This window comes from Mobula hypostoma, chromosome 10 (assembly GCF_963921235.1).
Source record: "Mobula hypostoma chromosome 10, sMobHyp1.1, whole genome shotgun sequence".
NCBI lineage: Eukaryota > Metazoa > Chordata > Chondrichthyes > Myliobatiformes > Myliobatidae > Mobula > Mobula hypostoma.
Genome location: NC_086106.1, coordinates 6,401,247 through 6,419,003, shown reverse-complemented (window position 1 = coordinate 6,419,003; position 17,757 = coordinate 6,401,247). Strand labels below are relative to the sequence as shown.

Genomic DNA, 17,757 nt, shown 5'->3' with positions numbered 1-17,757 from the left:
CTTGTACGACCACCCACCATCATGGTTTCACATGACCCTGATACACCTGCCCAAGGGTGACCTGCAGGCTAGCAGAGGGAAGCAGCGCCTTACACCTTTGGTAGAAATGTATCTCCACCCTGCCAACCTTTGTTTAGAGCGACAGGCAGAAAAGTTGAGTTGGAAGAGGAATCGGAATGCAGAGCAGTGTAAGGCGACAATCAACAACGGTTATATCAATCATTAGGTCAAAGTGAGTGTGAATCTGAACCAGGATGTTGATCTGGGTCTGGGGGGGAGAAAATTCGGGAGAAGATGGTGGCGCGACGACAGCGCGCACAGCCTCTCCGGTGATGAATAGCGGTTATCTGTCAAGTAGGGGACCGTGCACAATTCTGATTTGATGGAGGCAGACGTGAGTGCATAGTGGAACAGCTGGAAAACTTCTGAAATGTCTGCTTTGCTACCGCTGCTACTGTGTGGTAACCGGAATCTCTGGAGCTGAAGGCCTCGAAATCCTCGGCTTTGCGTGTTTCAGCGGCCCGGGAGAGGTCAAAGGTGCTCGGCAGAGGATGGCGCTCGGGAGGCTGTATCGGAGAGGTTGCTCGGAAGCTCGGAGTTTTCAGACGGATGGACTCAGGGTCCGCTGTGGTCGGCTGCTTCCAAGGCATCGGCAAGTTGATGGTGCCTGGAGGTTTATGGCAGGGAGTTTCTCCCTTTTGCCGCCGCTATCGGGGACTCGGGATTCGATCGACTTGGGGACTTTGAGACTTTTTTTTACTGTGCCCATGGACTGTTCTTCATCAAATTATGGTATTGCTTTGCACTGCTGTAACTATATGGTATAATTATGTGGTTTTGTCAGTGTTAGTCTTTGGTCTGTCTTGTTTTCAGTGATATCACGCCGGAGAGACATTGTATCATTTCTTAATGCACGTATGCATTTCTAAATGACAATAAAAGAGAACTGAGTGTTCTCATAATCTAAAATAGAAGTCCAACATACACATGGGTTAGGATTTTATTTCTTGGAACGTAGAAATTTGAGGGGATAGTTGATAGATGTGTACAAAATTATGAGGGGTATAGACAGGGTAAATGCAAGCAGGCTTTTTCCACTGAGGTTGCGTGGGACTACAGCCAGAGGTCATGAGTTAAGTATGAAAGATGAAAAGTGTGAAAGACAAAAACTCTTCACTCAGAAGGTTCTGAAAGTGTGAAACGAGCTGCCAGCACAAGTGGTGCATGCAAGCAAGGTTGAAGTTTTCTTCAACCTTTAAGAAAAGTTTGGATAGGTAGGTGGATGGTAGGGATATGGAGGGCTATGGCACCGGTCATTGGGAGTGGGTCAGCACGGACTAGATGGGTCGAAGGGCCTTTTGCTGTGCTTTATGTTTCTTTGACATGCAAAAAGGCCTGGGGAAGTTAGACCTAAGTTACACTGATAGAGCCTGGTAACATGTTAGTCAGTTTGAATTTATTGTCAACTGTGCAGGTACAGGTCGGTACAAAGAGTAACTCATAGCAGCATCACAGAAAACACACCGAAAATAAATTATACATGACAGTGAAAAGGGGGGAAATGTCTGCAAAATCAAGACATTTGTGCAGAGAGAAAAAACAATCAGTGAGAAGTCCACTGTAGTACAAGAGATGGTCTCCAGTGTAAGGTAGGATTGGAGTTGGGCACGTCAGTTTAAGAACCTGATGGTTGTAGGAAAGTGTTCCTGAACCTGTTGATGTGGGACTTCAAGCTTCTGAACCTCCAACTTAGGGTGGCGGGATGGAGATGCGCCTCTGCCGAAGGAGATGTAAGGAGCTCCTTCCCTCCACTATTCTGCAGGACACCCTTGGGCAAGGTGTAGCACCTGCTTTGCCCTTGATCAGGATCACGTGAAGCCACAGGGGCAGGTGGTGGAGCAGCCGGTGCAGATCTCAAGTCCTGGTTATGCGACCACAGACGCCAGGCAGACAATCTCTGAGGAGTGTCGATAATGGCTGGGGTGGGGGTAGAAAACTTTGCCAAGAACAATCATGGTCATTGAAAAACCACAATGGCCCATGTCACGCTACACAGCACCTAATGAATGAACCTCCTACCTGCTGGTAGCAGTGGGAAGAGGGCATGACCCAGGTGGTGGGGATCCTTGACAGATATCATCTTCCGCTGATGGTGCAAGTGGTGGAGATGGCTTTGCCTGTGATGGACTGGGCTGTGTTCCCTACTCTCTGCAGCCTCTTGCATTCCTGTAACCAATCAGGATATTTTCAACAATGCATATGTAGAAGCTTGTTAAAAGTATGGTGTCATGCTATGGTGTATGGTGTCCTTAAGCTTGTAAGACAGTCGAAGGAGTGGCACTCTCACATGATTGTATCTATGTGTTGAACCCAAGGCAGGTCACCCAAGATGGACATGGAGACAACAGTCAAAGTCAAAAGTTTTAGTTTTTAACAAAAACTTTTGTGCTCCTTGTGGTTAAATGGTATTTGATATGGTCTCTTCATGCAAACTAGGGGCCAACACTCTGGCTAATATTTAACACTACAACAGCAAACATTTGGTGTTAATCACATGCACATTTGAATTCTCTTATCTTCTGCAAATTAAGGTGTCTACAGTTGTTCGCTTGCAGAGGGAAACCAGTTTTGTAGAAGAAGATTCATTGTGGTGAGAAAAGGCTGAGGGAATTTGAAAACTTGGAAATAAGAGAAAGAAAATTAATTACTTCTTGGCTTGCATTCCTTATGACATTTTTTTGTTGCTTGTAACAAATTCTGGTCCAAATCAGCAATTGGTTAATTAACAACTTTAAAGATAAAGGTAAAAGATTAGCTTTATTTGTCACATGTTCTTCACTCTGGAAGACACTAGCAGTATGGTGGAAGTTCCAGAATTCAGGGGTTATGAACTTACTATAACTAGAGATAAGGTTCTTGGGAAACTGAAATGTCTGAAGATAACTAAGTCACTTAGAGCAGATGGTGTACACCCCAGGGTTCTGAAAGAGGTGGCTGAAGAGATTATGGAGGCGTTAGTAATGATCTTTCAAGAATCACTAGATGCTGGAATGGTTCCAGAAGACTGGATAATTGCAAATGTCACTCCACTTTTTAAGAAGGGAGAGAGGCAGAAGAAAGGAAACTATAGGCCAGTTAGTCTGACCTCAGTGGTTGGGAAGATGTTGGAGTTAATTAAGGATGAGGTCTCAGGGTACTTGGAGGCACGTGATAAAATAGGCCATAGTCAGCATAGTTTCCTCAAGAGAAAATCTTGCCCGACGAATCTGTTGGAATTCATTGAACAAATAACAAGCAGGATAGACAAGGAGAATCGGTTGAAGTTGTGTACTGGGATTTTCAGAAGGCCTTTGACAAGTGGCCACACATGAGGCTACTTAACAAGCGACGAGCCTGTGGTATTACAGGGAAGTTTCTAGCGTGGAAAAGCGGTGGCTGACTGGCAGAAGACAGAGAGAAGGCACGAAGGGCGCTTTTTCTGCCTGCCTGCCTGTGACTAGTGGTGTTCCACAGGAGCCTGTGATGGGACCAATTCTTTTTACACTATATGTCAGTGATTTGGATGATGGAATTGAAGGCTTTGTTGCAAAGTTTGCAAACGATATGAAGATAGGTGGAGCAGCAGGTAGTTTTGAGGAAATAGGCTACAGAAGGACTTGGATTAGGAGGATGGGCAAAGAAATGGCAGATAGAATACAGTGTTGGGAACTGTATGGTCATGCATTTTGGTAGAAGAAATGAAAGGTTTGACTATTCGTTAAATGGAGAGAAAATACAAAAAAGCAGAGGCACAAAGGGACTTGGGAGTCCTTATGCAGCATTCCCTAAAGGTTAATTTGAGTGTTGAGTCTGTGGTAAGGAAGGCAAATGCATTTCAAGAGGACTACAATATAAAAGCAAGGATGTAATGTTGAAACTTTATAAAGTGCTGGAGAGGCCTTGCTTGGAGCATTGTGAGCAGTTTTGGGCCCATTAGGGTGTGCTGAAACTGGAGAGGGTTCAAAGGAGGATTGAATGTCTTGTCATGTGAAGAGCGTTTGATAGCTCTGGGCCTGTATTCACTAGAATTCAGAAGAATGAGGGGTGACCTAATTGAAACCTATCGAATGGTGAAAGGCCTTGATAGAGTGGGTATGTTTCCTGTGGTGAGAGAGTCTAAAACCAGAGGACACAGCCTGAGAATAGAGGGGCGTCCCTTTAGAAAAGAGATGAGGAATTTCTTTAGCCAGAGAGTGGTGAATCTGTCGAATTCGTTGCCACAGGCAGCTGTGGAGGCCAAGTCATTATGTATGTTTAAGGCAGAGGTTGATAGATTCTTGATTGGTCAAGGCATTAAGGGATACGGAGAGAAGGCAGGAGATTGGGGCTGAGAGGGAAAATTGGATCAGCCGTGATGAAATGGCAGAACAGACTCGATGGGCCAAATAGCCTAATTCCGCTCCTATATCTTATGGACTTACAGTACATCAAAACACAGTGTTCACGGTAACTATCAGGTGCCATGGTAGAGTAGTGGTTAGTGTGACGCTATTACAGCTTGGGGCAATTTCAGAGTTCAATTACAATGTCATCCGCAAGAAGTCTGTACGTCCTTACTGTGAGTGGGTGCTCCAATTTTCTCCCATATTGCAAAGACATCGCAGTTGGAAACATAGAAACATAGAAAACATACAGCACAATACAGGCCCTTCAGCCCACAAAGATGTGCCGAACGTCCCTACCTTAGAACTACCTAGGCTTACCCATAGCCCTCTATTTTTCTAAGCTCCATGTAGCCATCCAGGAGTCTCCTAAAAGACCCTATCGTTTCCACCTCCACCACCGCCGCCGGCAGCCCATTCCACGCACTCACCACTCTTTGCGTAAAAAAAACTTACCCCTGACATCTCCTCTGTACCTACTTCCAAGCATCTTAAAACTGTGCCCTCTCGTGCTAGCCATTTCAGCCCTGGGGAAAAGCCTCTGACTATCCACAGGATCCTGTCATTATCTTGTACACCTCTATCAAGTCACCACTCATCCTCCGTTGCTCCAAGGAGAAAAGGCCGAGTTTTCTAAACCTATTCTCATAAGGCATGCTCCCCAATCCAGGCAACATCTGTGTAAATCTCCTCTGCACCCTCTCTGTGGTTTCCACATCCTTCCTATAGTTAATAGGTTAATTGGTCATTTGAAGTTGCCCTGTGATTAGGCTAGTGTTAAGTAGGTGGGTTGCTGAGCGGTGTGGCTTGTAGGGCCAGAAGAAACTGTTTGGCATTGTATCTCTCAAAAAACACAGTGAAGCACATCTTTCTGCGTCAACAACAAATACAGTCTCGGGATGTGACGGGGCAGCCTGCACTTGGCCCATCATTCAATGGAATGTGGGAGGAGAGTGGAGAATCCAGAGGAAACTCGCGCAGTCACAGAGAAGCAGGGAAATTGATCCCCACTCAGTAATCATAGTGGTAGAGTCATAGAAAAGTACGGCACAGAAACAGGCATTTCAGTCCATGCCACAACATTTAAACTGCGTACTTCCATCGACCTGTACTGGGACTGTAGCCTTCTGTACCCCTGCTATCCATGTACCTATCCCAACTTCTCTTAAACGTTGAAATCAAGTTCACGTGCACCACTTGGGGTTGTTCCACACTCTCACTGCCCTCTGAGTGAGGAAGATTCCCCTCATGTTCCCTTTAAACTTTTCACCTTTCACCCTTAACCCATGACCTCTGGTTGTGGTCCCACTCAACCTCAGTGGGAAAACCCTGCTTGTGTTTACCCTGTCTATACCCCTCATAATTTTGTAAACCTCTATCAAATCTCCCCTCAGTCTTCTACGTTCTAAGGAACCACGTCCTAAGCTGTTCAATCTTTCCTTATAACTCAGGTCCTGCAGACCCTACAAAGTCCCTGTATTGTACAAGTGGCGCTGTAAAGCGATGCAGTAATCACCATGCTACTGCGGCTGCCCGAAAGCTTTATTAAAACGTCAGAAAAGTCCCCAACCCAAAACGGAGTATTAGCCAAATGCACATGAGTTAGTCTGTCAATAGTATCACCATGTACATTGCTGGTGGCTAAATTAGAAATTGCTTGTGTTCAGAATGCTGTTGAGCTGCTACCTCAACAGAGGCAGAACTCCCCATTGGCTCCGAATGTTGGACGGGGAAGAGTAATTGAGTTCAAATTATGAGAAGGGGTTCTTAGTCACCTGGTCCCCCCGGTGAGGTTTTGACATCCCTTTGGGGTTGTACCATGGAGAGCATTCTAATTGTCTGGTATGGGGGCGGGGGGCTATTGCACAAGATCAAAGTAAGCTGCAGAAAGTTGTAAACTTAGTCAGCTCCATCATGGGCACTAGTCTCCATAGTATCCAGGACATCTTCAAGGAGCAGTGCCTCAGAAAGGTAGCATCCATCATAAAGGACCCCCATCACCCAGGACATGCCTTCTTCTCATTGCTACTGTCAGGAAGGAGGTACAGGAGCCTGAACTCAATGCTTCAGGAAGGGCTTCCTCCCCTCTGCCATCTGATTTCTGAAGGGACATTGAATCCATAAATCCTATATAACTACTTTTTTATTTCAATTTTTCACTACTTAATTCAACTATTTAATAAATATGCATTTACTGTAATTCAGTTTTTCTCTTATTATGTATTGCGTTGTATTGCTGCCGCAAAGACAACAAATTTTACGACCTGTACTGGTGATACTAAAACCCAATTCTGATTCTCCACCAAATAGATTTCGACAATGTTAATCCATGGAGACTCAAATCACTAGTCAAAAGTTGTTGAAGAATCCAGGTTAATTATTATCTTGTCCCAGTTCCTTTTGAATTAATTCCCAGGGCGTGAGAGTCGCTGACATTTATTGACCGTGGAATGCCCTTTACATGAACCATTCTGTTGGTGAGGTTAACAGTCTGTAATAGAAAGAGAGAGTAGAAATTTTCTCAAAGTTCAAATATATATAGTGTATGTATAGCTAGAGTGCCTAAGACTTTTGCACAGCTCTGTAGTAATTTTATGTATTGTGCTGTACTGCTGCCGCAAAAAAAAACAAATTTCATGACATGTGAATGATGATAACCCTGATTTACTGATCTGGGTCTCTATTGTGGACTGAGAGTGGGAAGGGAAAGGGGAGGGAGTGGGAAGTACCAGAGAGACATCCGGTAATTATCAATAAACCAACTGTTTGGAATCGTGTGACCATGCCTTGTGTCTCAGGTCTGAGTGTATTTGTACCCCCTCCGCTTAATACTGTCCCGGTACTCCTGCCACCTGTCCCACACCCCTCCCGTGGCACTCCACCCTCACCGTTCCTAACAGCCTTTGGTCCTGCCACATCGAGAAATACAACATTGTGTAAATGACTTAGGTGCCCTGCCTATGTGCTCAGACATTTCCACAGTGCTGTGTATGTCACCGTATACAACCCTGAGATTCATTTTCTTGTGGGCATACTCAATAAATCCATAACAGAATAATAGTCATAACAGAATCAATGAGCAACCTCAGTGACTTGGGCGTTCAACCAGTGTGCTAAAGACAGACTATGCCGATTTTTAAAAAAGTAATTAAATAATAATAAATAAGCAATAATTATCAAAAGCGTGCATGAACTGGTCTGGAATAAAATTAAAAGGCTTGATTCTGGACAATCCAGACCCAGTCCAAAGACAGTTTCTATATACCTGATCCTGCTCCACAGCCTTGCCGACGAGCCCAGTACAACACCCACTCAAACCAGTAATGTGGGGTTTACCTGAATGCCCCAATTAACATGGAATAATGTATGCTAAGTGGTGCAGTTATTAATTTATGAAGCTCTGCTAAAGTCTGCGAAATGTCAGGGGAGTGACATGTCATTAGCGAAATTGAGGTTGGTGAGGGAGGACTATGCAACACTGCAGAATGTGCACATATCTGCTTTGAAGTTTCATTCTGTTTAGTGTGTTTGGGAACAGACAGCCACATGGCTCAGTCCTTTCACTGATCCTTTGATCACATTTATTTTGCTTCATAAAGACTCCATTATATGAAGCATCTGTGCCATTAAGTATTACTTATAAAGCAGAATTTCTTCTAAATATGCATGCTAAGAGAAGAGGTGAAGTAATACTTTGCTTCAATTCTGTAACTTGTTTTCACCCATCATTTGCTGGAGGCATAGTCTGGTTGGCTCCTGGTATTTTCTGGTAATTACATGCTACCATTACACTGCTGATGTTTCGGGCAGCAATGAAGATCCTCCATCTCTGTCTATGTAGAAGGATTCTTCACTGCCATTTCCATAACAGTTGTTTCTTGACCAGTCAGTGTTGTTCGCCCTGAGATGATCTCCCGAACCTGGAGGAACAGTGGACCACTATTAGTATGGCCTCTATCCCTTGACCTGTTTGGCATGGGTGTCCCTACCAGGAGCCAAAGCACAAGGCCCTGATCCCAACCAACGTAGCTCCCAGGTCATTGAGGCACACAAGCCTCCAAACCCTGTGTGGAGGTCCAATCACAAACGAGAAAATCTGCAGATACTGGAATCCAAGCAACACACACAGAATGCTGGAGAAACTCAGCAGGTCAGGCAACATCTATGGAAACAAGTACAGTTGACGTTTCAGGCCGAGACCCTTCTTCAGGTCCTGATGAAGAGTCCTGGGCCAAAACATCGACTGTACTCTTTACCATAGATGCTTCCTGACCTGCTGAGTTCCTCCAGCCTTCTGCGTGTGTTTGTACAAGGTTGTGATCCTCTTGTTTTCTGATGGACAATCTCCAGATGTGCAGTTGGTTGCAGTGTTTTGTGAGGTGACAGTCCAGAGCAAACCCACTTGTCACTTGAGGATTCATCTGGAGTTAGATACTCCTTGTCTCAGTCCCACCAGCAAAAATCACCTGGACTGAGAGTGACTGTGCTGCTTCCTCTACCTTTTCACACCAGTTGTAGGGAATAAACTGCATGCCTCTGTTTGAATACAGCTTGTGTTTCAAGTCTGGCCAGGGTATCTCCTTGCCTCTCTGCAGCGTGCTGTTTCATGCTACTAATGTTAGTAGTTCTCTTTCTTGTTCTCACTGTTGTAACTCTCATCTGTTTGAGCTTTCGCTATCACCCAGCTCAGCGATCCTTAATGAAGCTATTGAGATATTTTTAAAAAAACATCAGGCTCCTGAACCAGAGTGGGTAACTCCACTGAACTCAACACTAAACTGACTCCACATCCTGTTGACTCACGTTCAAGGACTCTACAATCATTTTCTCAATATAATTTCTTTTTCTGAAATTTGTTATTGGCACAATTTGGCCTCTTTTGCACACTGGATGTTTGTCGGTCTTTGCTATGTGTGGCGGTTGTCCGACGATGACTGGAAACCTGTGCGGGAGAGTTTTTAAAGTGGAAAAGCTGTTGCACTGAGGCAGTTTCACTCTCTCGACCTCAGGAGTCGAAGTCCAGTGGTATGAACAAGCGTCTCAAACTCGGGTCTTCCTTGGTTGCAGTGGATGGCCACGACCTTGGCTCCCCCTTCACTCTCCACAGTGCATTGCAGTACCGCCTTCCTAGCCTTTGGATCTCACTGTAGATCTCAGCTGCCAGAACTGACTTTGCCTGCTTGGGCAGGCATGACGGTATCTCACCAGGGTACGAGGCCGACGGCTACCCTCACCTGGTTTAGCCCTCTGATTGAAGCTGGCTGCTAAGGTGAGGTCACTGCCACAGGTGGGAGCTGAGTGTCCGCTGGGGACCAAAGGTGAGTGATCTGCCCCAGAATGGACACGACAACCCCCTTCACCAGAGATGCCTCCTCTCCCCCCCCCCCCCGGACACCCCATATATCCCAAAATGTATGGATGTTCATAATTTCTATTATATTTCTTTATTTACCTATAAGTGCCTGCAAGAAAATGAATCTCAAGATAGTATATGGTGATATGTATGTAGTTTGATAATAAATTTACATTGAATGTTGAAATCTACTTGAATTTCTTTGAAGACTGTGATGTCCCAGAGCACCCCTCACAGCTGGTGAAGTGGGTTTGATCGGTAGTAGTTGGGGTATTGAACGCATCTTACTGTTAATAACCTTTTTGTTTGAATATGAGATGATGTGCAGAAGAGGAAATATAATGATTCCAGTAAGTGCTTGTGTGTGTGAGAGAGGGAGAGGGGATATTCAACACCATGCAGGAGCAGTTCAGCTCCCCTGACCTCTCTCCCCTCAGCCGTGAAAGTGTTTTGCTTCCAAATATTTATCTCTTTAGATTGCTCTGGGTAAATATGCCTACGTAGCATCCAGGGGTGGTTCATTCTAGATTCTAACCACTAGCTGTTTTTTTTTCACATGACCTGGTGTGATGCAAGGGAAAACTTTCACGTGTAGGTGACGGACAAAGAAGTTTATCACACTGACCTTCATTAGTCATGGCGCTGAGAATTATGTTGCAGCTGTATTCATCATTGGTGAGGTTGAATTTGGAGCACTGCGAACCGTTTCTGCCACCCAGTAATAGGAAAGACTTGCTGCCTGTTAAACTGCTGGCATTTAGGGCAGCAATGAAGATCTTCTGTCTCTGTCTGTCCATACGGTCATGCACACAGTTCTAGAAAGATTCTTCATTGCTATTTCTGTAACAATTGTTTTTTGAGCAATCATGGTTGTTAGTCCTGCGCTGAACCCCTGAACCTGGTGGACCGCTCTACCCTTTGACCTGTTTGGCATAGATGGCCCTACCACGAGGCCAAAGCACAAGGCCCTGACTCCAGCCAACATAGCTCCCCAGGCAATTGAGGCACGCAAGTCTCCAAACCCAATGAAAAGGATGTGGCCCTCTTGGAAGAATAGGAAAAATGTTGTTCAACTGGAAAGGGTGCTCAAAATATTTACAGTGGTGACTATAACTAGAGGGTACTAGTTATAGGGAGAAGTCGGAAAGACGAGGCCTTTTTACTTGGAACGTATGAGAAAGCTGGGCGACCTTAGAGAAATGTTTGCCATTGTGTGGTGGATGGTTATGGTCTTTTACCCTAGGGTAGGAGAGTCCAGTACTAGGAGCACAGGTTTAAAGTGAGGGGGAAAAGTTTAAAAGGGACCTGAGGGGCAGCTTACTCATGCAGTAGGTGGTGAGTGTACGGAACGAGCTGCCAGAGGAAGCGGTTGAGGTAGGGACAATAATATCATTTAAGAAGCACTTGAATATGTACTGTACGTAGAAGGGCGTAACTTAAAGGGATAGGGGCTGAATGCAGGAAATTGGGACTAACTGGATAGGCGCAATGGTTGGCATGGACTCATTGGGTTGAAGTGCCTGAATTTGTGCCCTATTGCTTTATGACTCTTAGCATGTAGCAAATAGTTGTGATACAGACTCATCATCATGTGCTGTATCTTATGACATGGGCGATCATGGTCTTCCAATGACTATGATTCTTCTTGGCAAATTTTCCTACAGAAGTGGTTTGCCATTGGCTTCTCCTGGGCAGTGTCTTTCCAAGACGGGTGACCCCAGCCATTATCAATACTCTTCAGAGATTGTCTACCTGGTGTCAGTGGTCGCATCACCAGGACTTGTGATGTGCACCAGCTGCTCATACGACCATCCACCGCCTGCTCCCACTCTGTTGCTGAGTATATTCTAGATCGGGGTCGGATGTGGGCCGGATTGCATATTAATGAGCGGACAGTGGGCCAGATAAATGCCATAAAAACTTGAAATACGGGAATTATCCATTTAAATACATCTAGTTATGTTTTGCCTCAAATTAATGAATAACACATGCTAGTAAATCATTTGTGCTTAACCAAGGGTGCCAATTAGTAAGTTTAGTTTTTCTGTCCCACCATTGCTAGTGCCCCATCAGTTGTGATGCCAATTAGCTTCAACACATTAAGTTTCACTTCTGACATCATTTTCAGCAAAGCTTCAAAAATGTCTGCTTCAGTAAGTGTCCTTCATAGGAATTAATCGAATAAACTCTTCAAAAATTTGAGAAGTTGAGGTCATTCCTCGCGCAAACACTGCAAGTTGAGCCGTCTCTCTCAAGTCTATACTCTCATCGAGCGCAATTGAAAAAAATGCAGTTTGTTGCAGGCATCCCTTAAACAACTTTTAACATCTGCTGATATTTCTTCAACTTGCCGTGTGATTATCCTTGCTGACAGGCTGATAGATGTAAATAAAGATTGCTTTTCTGGACAAACAATATCCACCACTGCCAGTAAACATTCTTGGACAAACTCTCCATTTGTAAAAAGCTTCGTCTTTTCTGCAATATGTTTTGAGACTTCGTAGCTGACGGGTATTTCCTTAATTTTCACTGCTTTTACAGCACTCAGCATCTACCTTCCTGCGTTTTGCATTCATTGCCATTTGAATTTCTTTTCTTTGATTTTATTTCGGAACGTGAGTTATTCAACAAGTATCGTAGCACATGTAAATATCTGGATATTTAGCGTGGATTTCTTGTTAAAACACAATGACGCTATTTCTGTTTACAAATTTGAACGACCCCATCTGAAAACCTATGCGTGCACGAAGAATAATACATATTAATAAGGTAGTCTGCCTTCCTGTCATTCGTATATACCACTCTGGATCAGAACAGAATCTGGGGCCAGTGTAACAAGACGCCATGCATGTTTATCAGTGTGGTCGCGTGGAACACTCAGAATAAGGAAAAGTCGCTGGCGGGCCGGATAAGCATAGTATCCCAATATTTGCTCGCAGGCCGGTCAGAATACCTTCGCGGGCAGTAGGTTGCCTACCCCTGTTCTAGACCAACAGATTTTGGGTATTAAAGCAATCAGTCGAAAGGCCTACGTTTCTTGAAGCAAAGTGAGGCCAAGGTAAAAGATGAACCATGATGGAGAAGGCACAAAGGGGTGGTGTGCCCTAATGTCATAATGCCAGTGATAGTGTCACTGTGGTTAAGATTTCAACGATGGAGCTGGCGGAAGGTGATGACTCATCACAGCAGCAGCGAAGGCAGAGGAGGGTGCAGCTGTGAAGGGTCCTCAGCCGTCTTGCATTCCATGCCACTGATTCCTGACCCTGATCTGTCAAGGACCGTGTGGTAGCTGCCCATGCGTCAGCCTCTCTACAAAGCCACACACAGGCATTCTCCACGAGGGGAATCAACCCCAACATCCCGGGTAGGTGGATCCCAGATTGGCCAACAGAGTCACCTGAGGACCCAGCAATAGACCACCCTCATACTCGATTCGAGTGACCACTGCTACGGTGTATGCCTCGATCCAAGAACTCCTAGTGAGTGAAGACTCGAGTTCTGACTCAGGATTCTCGAACAGCATCTGGCTGCATTGAGTAGTTTCCGCTTTCGTGGTTTGGGTCAATGAACCACACATCACTCATAAATGGTATTAGATTTTATTATCTAAGTACTTATGTCACCATGTACAACCCTGAGAATCATTTTCCTGCCTGCATACTCAGCAGGTCCATAGATTAGTAGCTAAAATAGGATCAGTGAAAGATCAGCCAGAGTGTAGAAGACAACGAACTGTGAAATGCAAATGTAAATAAATAAAGAGAACATGAGATAAAGAGTCCTTAAAGTGAGGTCGTTGGCTGTGGGAACATTTCAGCGATGGGGCAAGTTATTGAAGAGCCTGATGGTAGAGATGTAGTTATTGTTCTTGAACCTGGTGGTGCGAGTCCCGATGGCAGCAGCGAAAAAAAGAGTATGGCCTGGGTGGTGAGGATCCCTGATGATGGATGCTGCTTTCCTACACCAGCACTTCATGGGAAGGCTTTGCCTGTGTTGTACTGGGTGGAATCCACTATCATTTGTGGGATTTTCTGTTCAAAGGCATTGGTGATTCCGTACCAGGCTGTGATGCAGCCAGTCAATACGCTCTCCATTGCACGTCTATATAAGTTTGTCCAAGTTTTAGGTGTCGTGCCAAACCTCCACAGACCCAGTACTGCAACATCAGGCCCCTTTTTTTCAGCACTCCCTTCAAAATCACCCAAACCTGATTCCTTCACTTAGACACTTTATCATTTCCTGTCAGAGTCACCCTTATGTTTAGATGCTCCTGTGCTTAGTGTCACTTTATGTACAGACACTAGTCTATGCATTTAAACTAAACTTGTGTATATACGGCCACTCAGTTACCTGTACATTGCATTTGATAGGATTGCTTTTATATTTATTGTGGTTTTGGTTCTTTTTCCTTATTGTGTTTTTTTTTATACTGCATTAAATCTGAAGTGACGATCATTTTGTTCTCCTTTACTGAAGAGTGACAATGAATAGTCTTGAATCTTCCCCCTTTTAAACTCACCTGGCCGTTGTTTGCCACTCTCCTTTTAAACTTGCTGTGTCCCTGTTCAAAGTAAATTTATTATCAAAAGTATGTGTACTGTACGCAACCTTGAGATTCGTCTGCTTACAGGCAGCCACAAAACAAAGAAACCCAATAGAACCCATTTAAAAAAAAGAAACAGTCAAACACCCAATGCGTAGGGGAAAAAAAAACAAATTGTGTAAACAATGAAAATAAGCGAATAGCATTCAGAACTAAAGTTCACGAAAGTGAGTCCACAGCCATGAAGCCAGTCACAGCTGATCCAGGAGCCCGTTAGTTGCAGGGCCACAGCCTCAGATCAGCACAGAAACAAGCGAGCCTCTCGATTAGTGAGCTGAACACCGGCTCGTTCCCTCTCCACCAGCCCAGACACACTGGCCTTTTCCAATCTGGTCTGATACTTAAATCGACCAAACAGTGTGTCATTCCTTCCTCACGGACCCAGACGCCGCTACCTTGACCCTGCCTCGCCTTGCCTTGGTCCTGTCACTTTGAATCGGCTCCAAGTCTGCTCCAGCAATGACCAAACATTGGCTTGTTCCCCACTCTCGGGCCTGAGCCCTGACACCATAATTCGGCCCATGCACGCCATGCTGCAGCTGTCCTGCACCTTTGAAACTTCATTTCACACCGCAAGAATGCCATGTCATGTAAAAGCTCCACTCTGAAGGGCAGTTACGGTCTATTGATTGCAGAGATCGTTTGAGAAAAAATGTGATTAATAAAGTAGTTAGCAGTTTTGTTTGCTGCCAGTAAGCCGTCACTGTGTTTCGCCGATGCCTTATTAAACTGGAAAATAAAATGTACATCTCCGAGCACGCTGAATTCATTAGAAAATATATTGAACCTTCGTATAACATCTTACAAGTGATCTAAGTTGCTTAGGGTGTTAGGGTGAAATTTGGCCGGTCCTGCACCACCCAAGTTCTGATGGTGCCGGATTACTCAACAACTGACTGATGTAGGGAGATGGTTTCAGCCACGGATCATTTAAACAGAACAACAGGCTGTGTGTTATGCACCTTGTACTAGTTCACATTCCGCTCCGGGGAGAAGGGTGAAGCTCCATAAACAACCGGCAGCACTCCGAGCTTCCGAGTGCCCAGAGGGCTGACGCAGCCAGCGCCCTGGCCTCTGTGTAACAGCTGCATGGAGCCACGTCTGCCAGAGCAGACCCACCCTGCTGGGACACTCGGCAGGGAGCGATTGAGCTCTTGCTGCAGGAAGGAGCTGTACAAGTGTCTCACTCGGGGGCGGTGAAGAAACCGGCTCAAATCAGATTTATTATTACTATGAAGATTGCAATCTGAGTGTCACACACCCTATTACTTAATCAATTAACTTATTGAGACCGAATAGCCCTTCAAGCTGCACCTCTCAGCAAACCCTGATTTAACCCCAGCCTAATCAAAAGCACAAAGTCAATTTTATTATCAGTGTAAATATATGTCACCATATACAACCCTGAGATTCTTTTTCCTGCGGGCATACTCAGCAAATAGATAGATAGATATACTTTATTAATCCCGAGGGAAATTTGGTTTTGTTACAGCCGCATCAACCAAGAGTAGAGCGTAAATATAGCAATACAAATACCACAAACAATCAAACACCAAAATGCAAACTATGCCTGATGGAAAATAAGTCCAGGACCAGCCTATTGGCTCAGGGTGTCTGACCCTCCAAGGGAGGGGTTGTAAAGTTTGATGGCCACAGGCAGGAATGACTTCCTATGACGCTCAGTGCTGCATCTCGGTGGAATGAGTCTCTGGCTGAATGTACTCCTGTGCCCACCCAGTGCATTATGTAGTGGATGGGAGACATTGCCCAAGATGGCATGCAACTTGGACAGCATCCTCTTATCAGACACCACCGTCAGAGAGTCCAGTTCCATCCCCACAACATCACTGGCCTTACGAATGAGTTTGTTGATTCTGTTGGTGTCTGCTACCCTCAGCCTGCTACCCCAACACACAACAGCAAACATGATAGCACTGGCCACCACGGACTCGTAGAACATCCTCAGCATCGTCCGCCAGATGTTAAAGGACCTCAGTTTCCTCAGGAAATAGAGACGGCTCTGTCCCTTCTTGTAGACAGCCTCAGTGTTCTTTGACCAGTCCAGTTTATTGTCAATTCGTATCCCCAGGTATTTGTAATCCTCCACCATGTCCACACTGACCCCCTGGATGGAAACAGGGGTCACCGGTACCTTAGCTCTCCTCAGGTCTACCACCAGCTCCTTAGTCTTTTTCACATTAAGCTGCAGATAATTCTGCTCACACCATGTGACAAAGTTTCGTACCGTAGCCCTGTACTCAGCCTCATCTCCCTTGCTGATGCATCCAACTATGGCAGAGTCATCCGAAAACTTCTGAAGATGACAAGACTCTGTGCAGTAGTTGAAGACCGAGGTGTAAATGGTGAAGAGAAAGGGAGACAAGACAGTCCCTTGTGGAGCCCCAGTGCACAGTATTGCAAGCACACATACTGTGGTCTCCCTCTATATATATAATTTAGAGAGACACACACACACTGGGATAGGTAGCAGAGAAGGAGAGCCAGGTTGTGGGGTGACACAGGTGCAGAAACACCAAGCCCTGAGACACCAGACAAGGTCATTTGATTCTAAACAATTGGTTTATTGATCATTACAGAATGTCTCTCTGATGCTTCCCACTCCCTCCCCTCTCCCTTCTCCGTTTTCCAACCATGATTCCCCTCTCCCTGCCCCCTTCCCACTGTCCGTCCACAATAGAGACCCAGATCGGAATCAGGTTTATCATCACTCACGTATGTTATGAAACTCTTTTTTGTGGCAACAGTACAGTGAAATACATAAAATTACTACAGTACTGTGTAGCAGTCTTAGGCACTGTAGCTGTCTATATGTGTAAGTCTAAGATCTTTGCACAGTACTGTTCTTGAGATTTATCATTTTTCTCATTATTCTTTATTGCGATGTACCACCAATTTCACGACGTATGCCAATGATATTAGACCTGATGCTATCTGATTTGGAGTATGGAACCAAGTAAGGCAGGTGTGGAGGGCAGGGGAACCATCGGGAGGAGTGTGTGACGATGGGCAGATAGAGTGTGGGTGGAGGAGGCTAACCGTGAGGCTGATGTGAAAGTACTGCTCGGCAGCATAGGAGCAGGGAAATGCAACAGCCTTGAAGGGAACACATTGAATTGTTTGTACTTGTCTCCCGCAATGTGTCACCCCCTGGAAGTGCACAACGGTGATGTCATATGGCAGATTTCAGAATTGACCTAAGGCTTAAGTTACATCCCTGCTTCCCAAGGGGGCAGTCCCCCTCTCACTGTGTTGAATCTGTTTCTCTTCCTCCCATAGATTTCCTGTTTAAGTTCCTGGTTATCGGCAGTGCGGGGACAGGAAAATCATGTCTTCTTCATCAGTTTATTGAAAACAAATGT

At 45.1% G+C, this 17,757-nt stretch overlaps 1 protein-coding gene across 2 annotated transcripts in view; it reads left to right on the top strand.

The window, feature by feature from the left end:
• The window catches only part of rab4b (RAB4B, member RAS oncogene family), an 84,587-nt gene that overhangs the window by 27,634 nt on the left and 39,196 nt on the right, over positions 1-17,757 (top strand). For both annotated transcript variants that reach the window (XM_063059942.1, XM_063059941.1), the window contains exon 2: positions 17,675-17,755. In XM_063059942.1, coding sequence (XP_062916012.1) covers positions 17,675-17,755 — 81 coding nt within the window. The remainder of the gene's footprint in view (positions 1-17,674; positions 17,756-17,757) is intronic.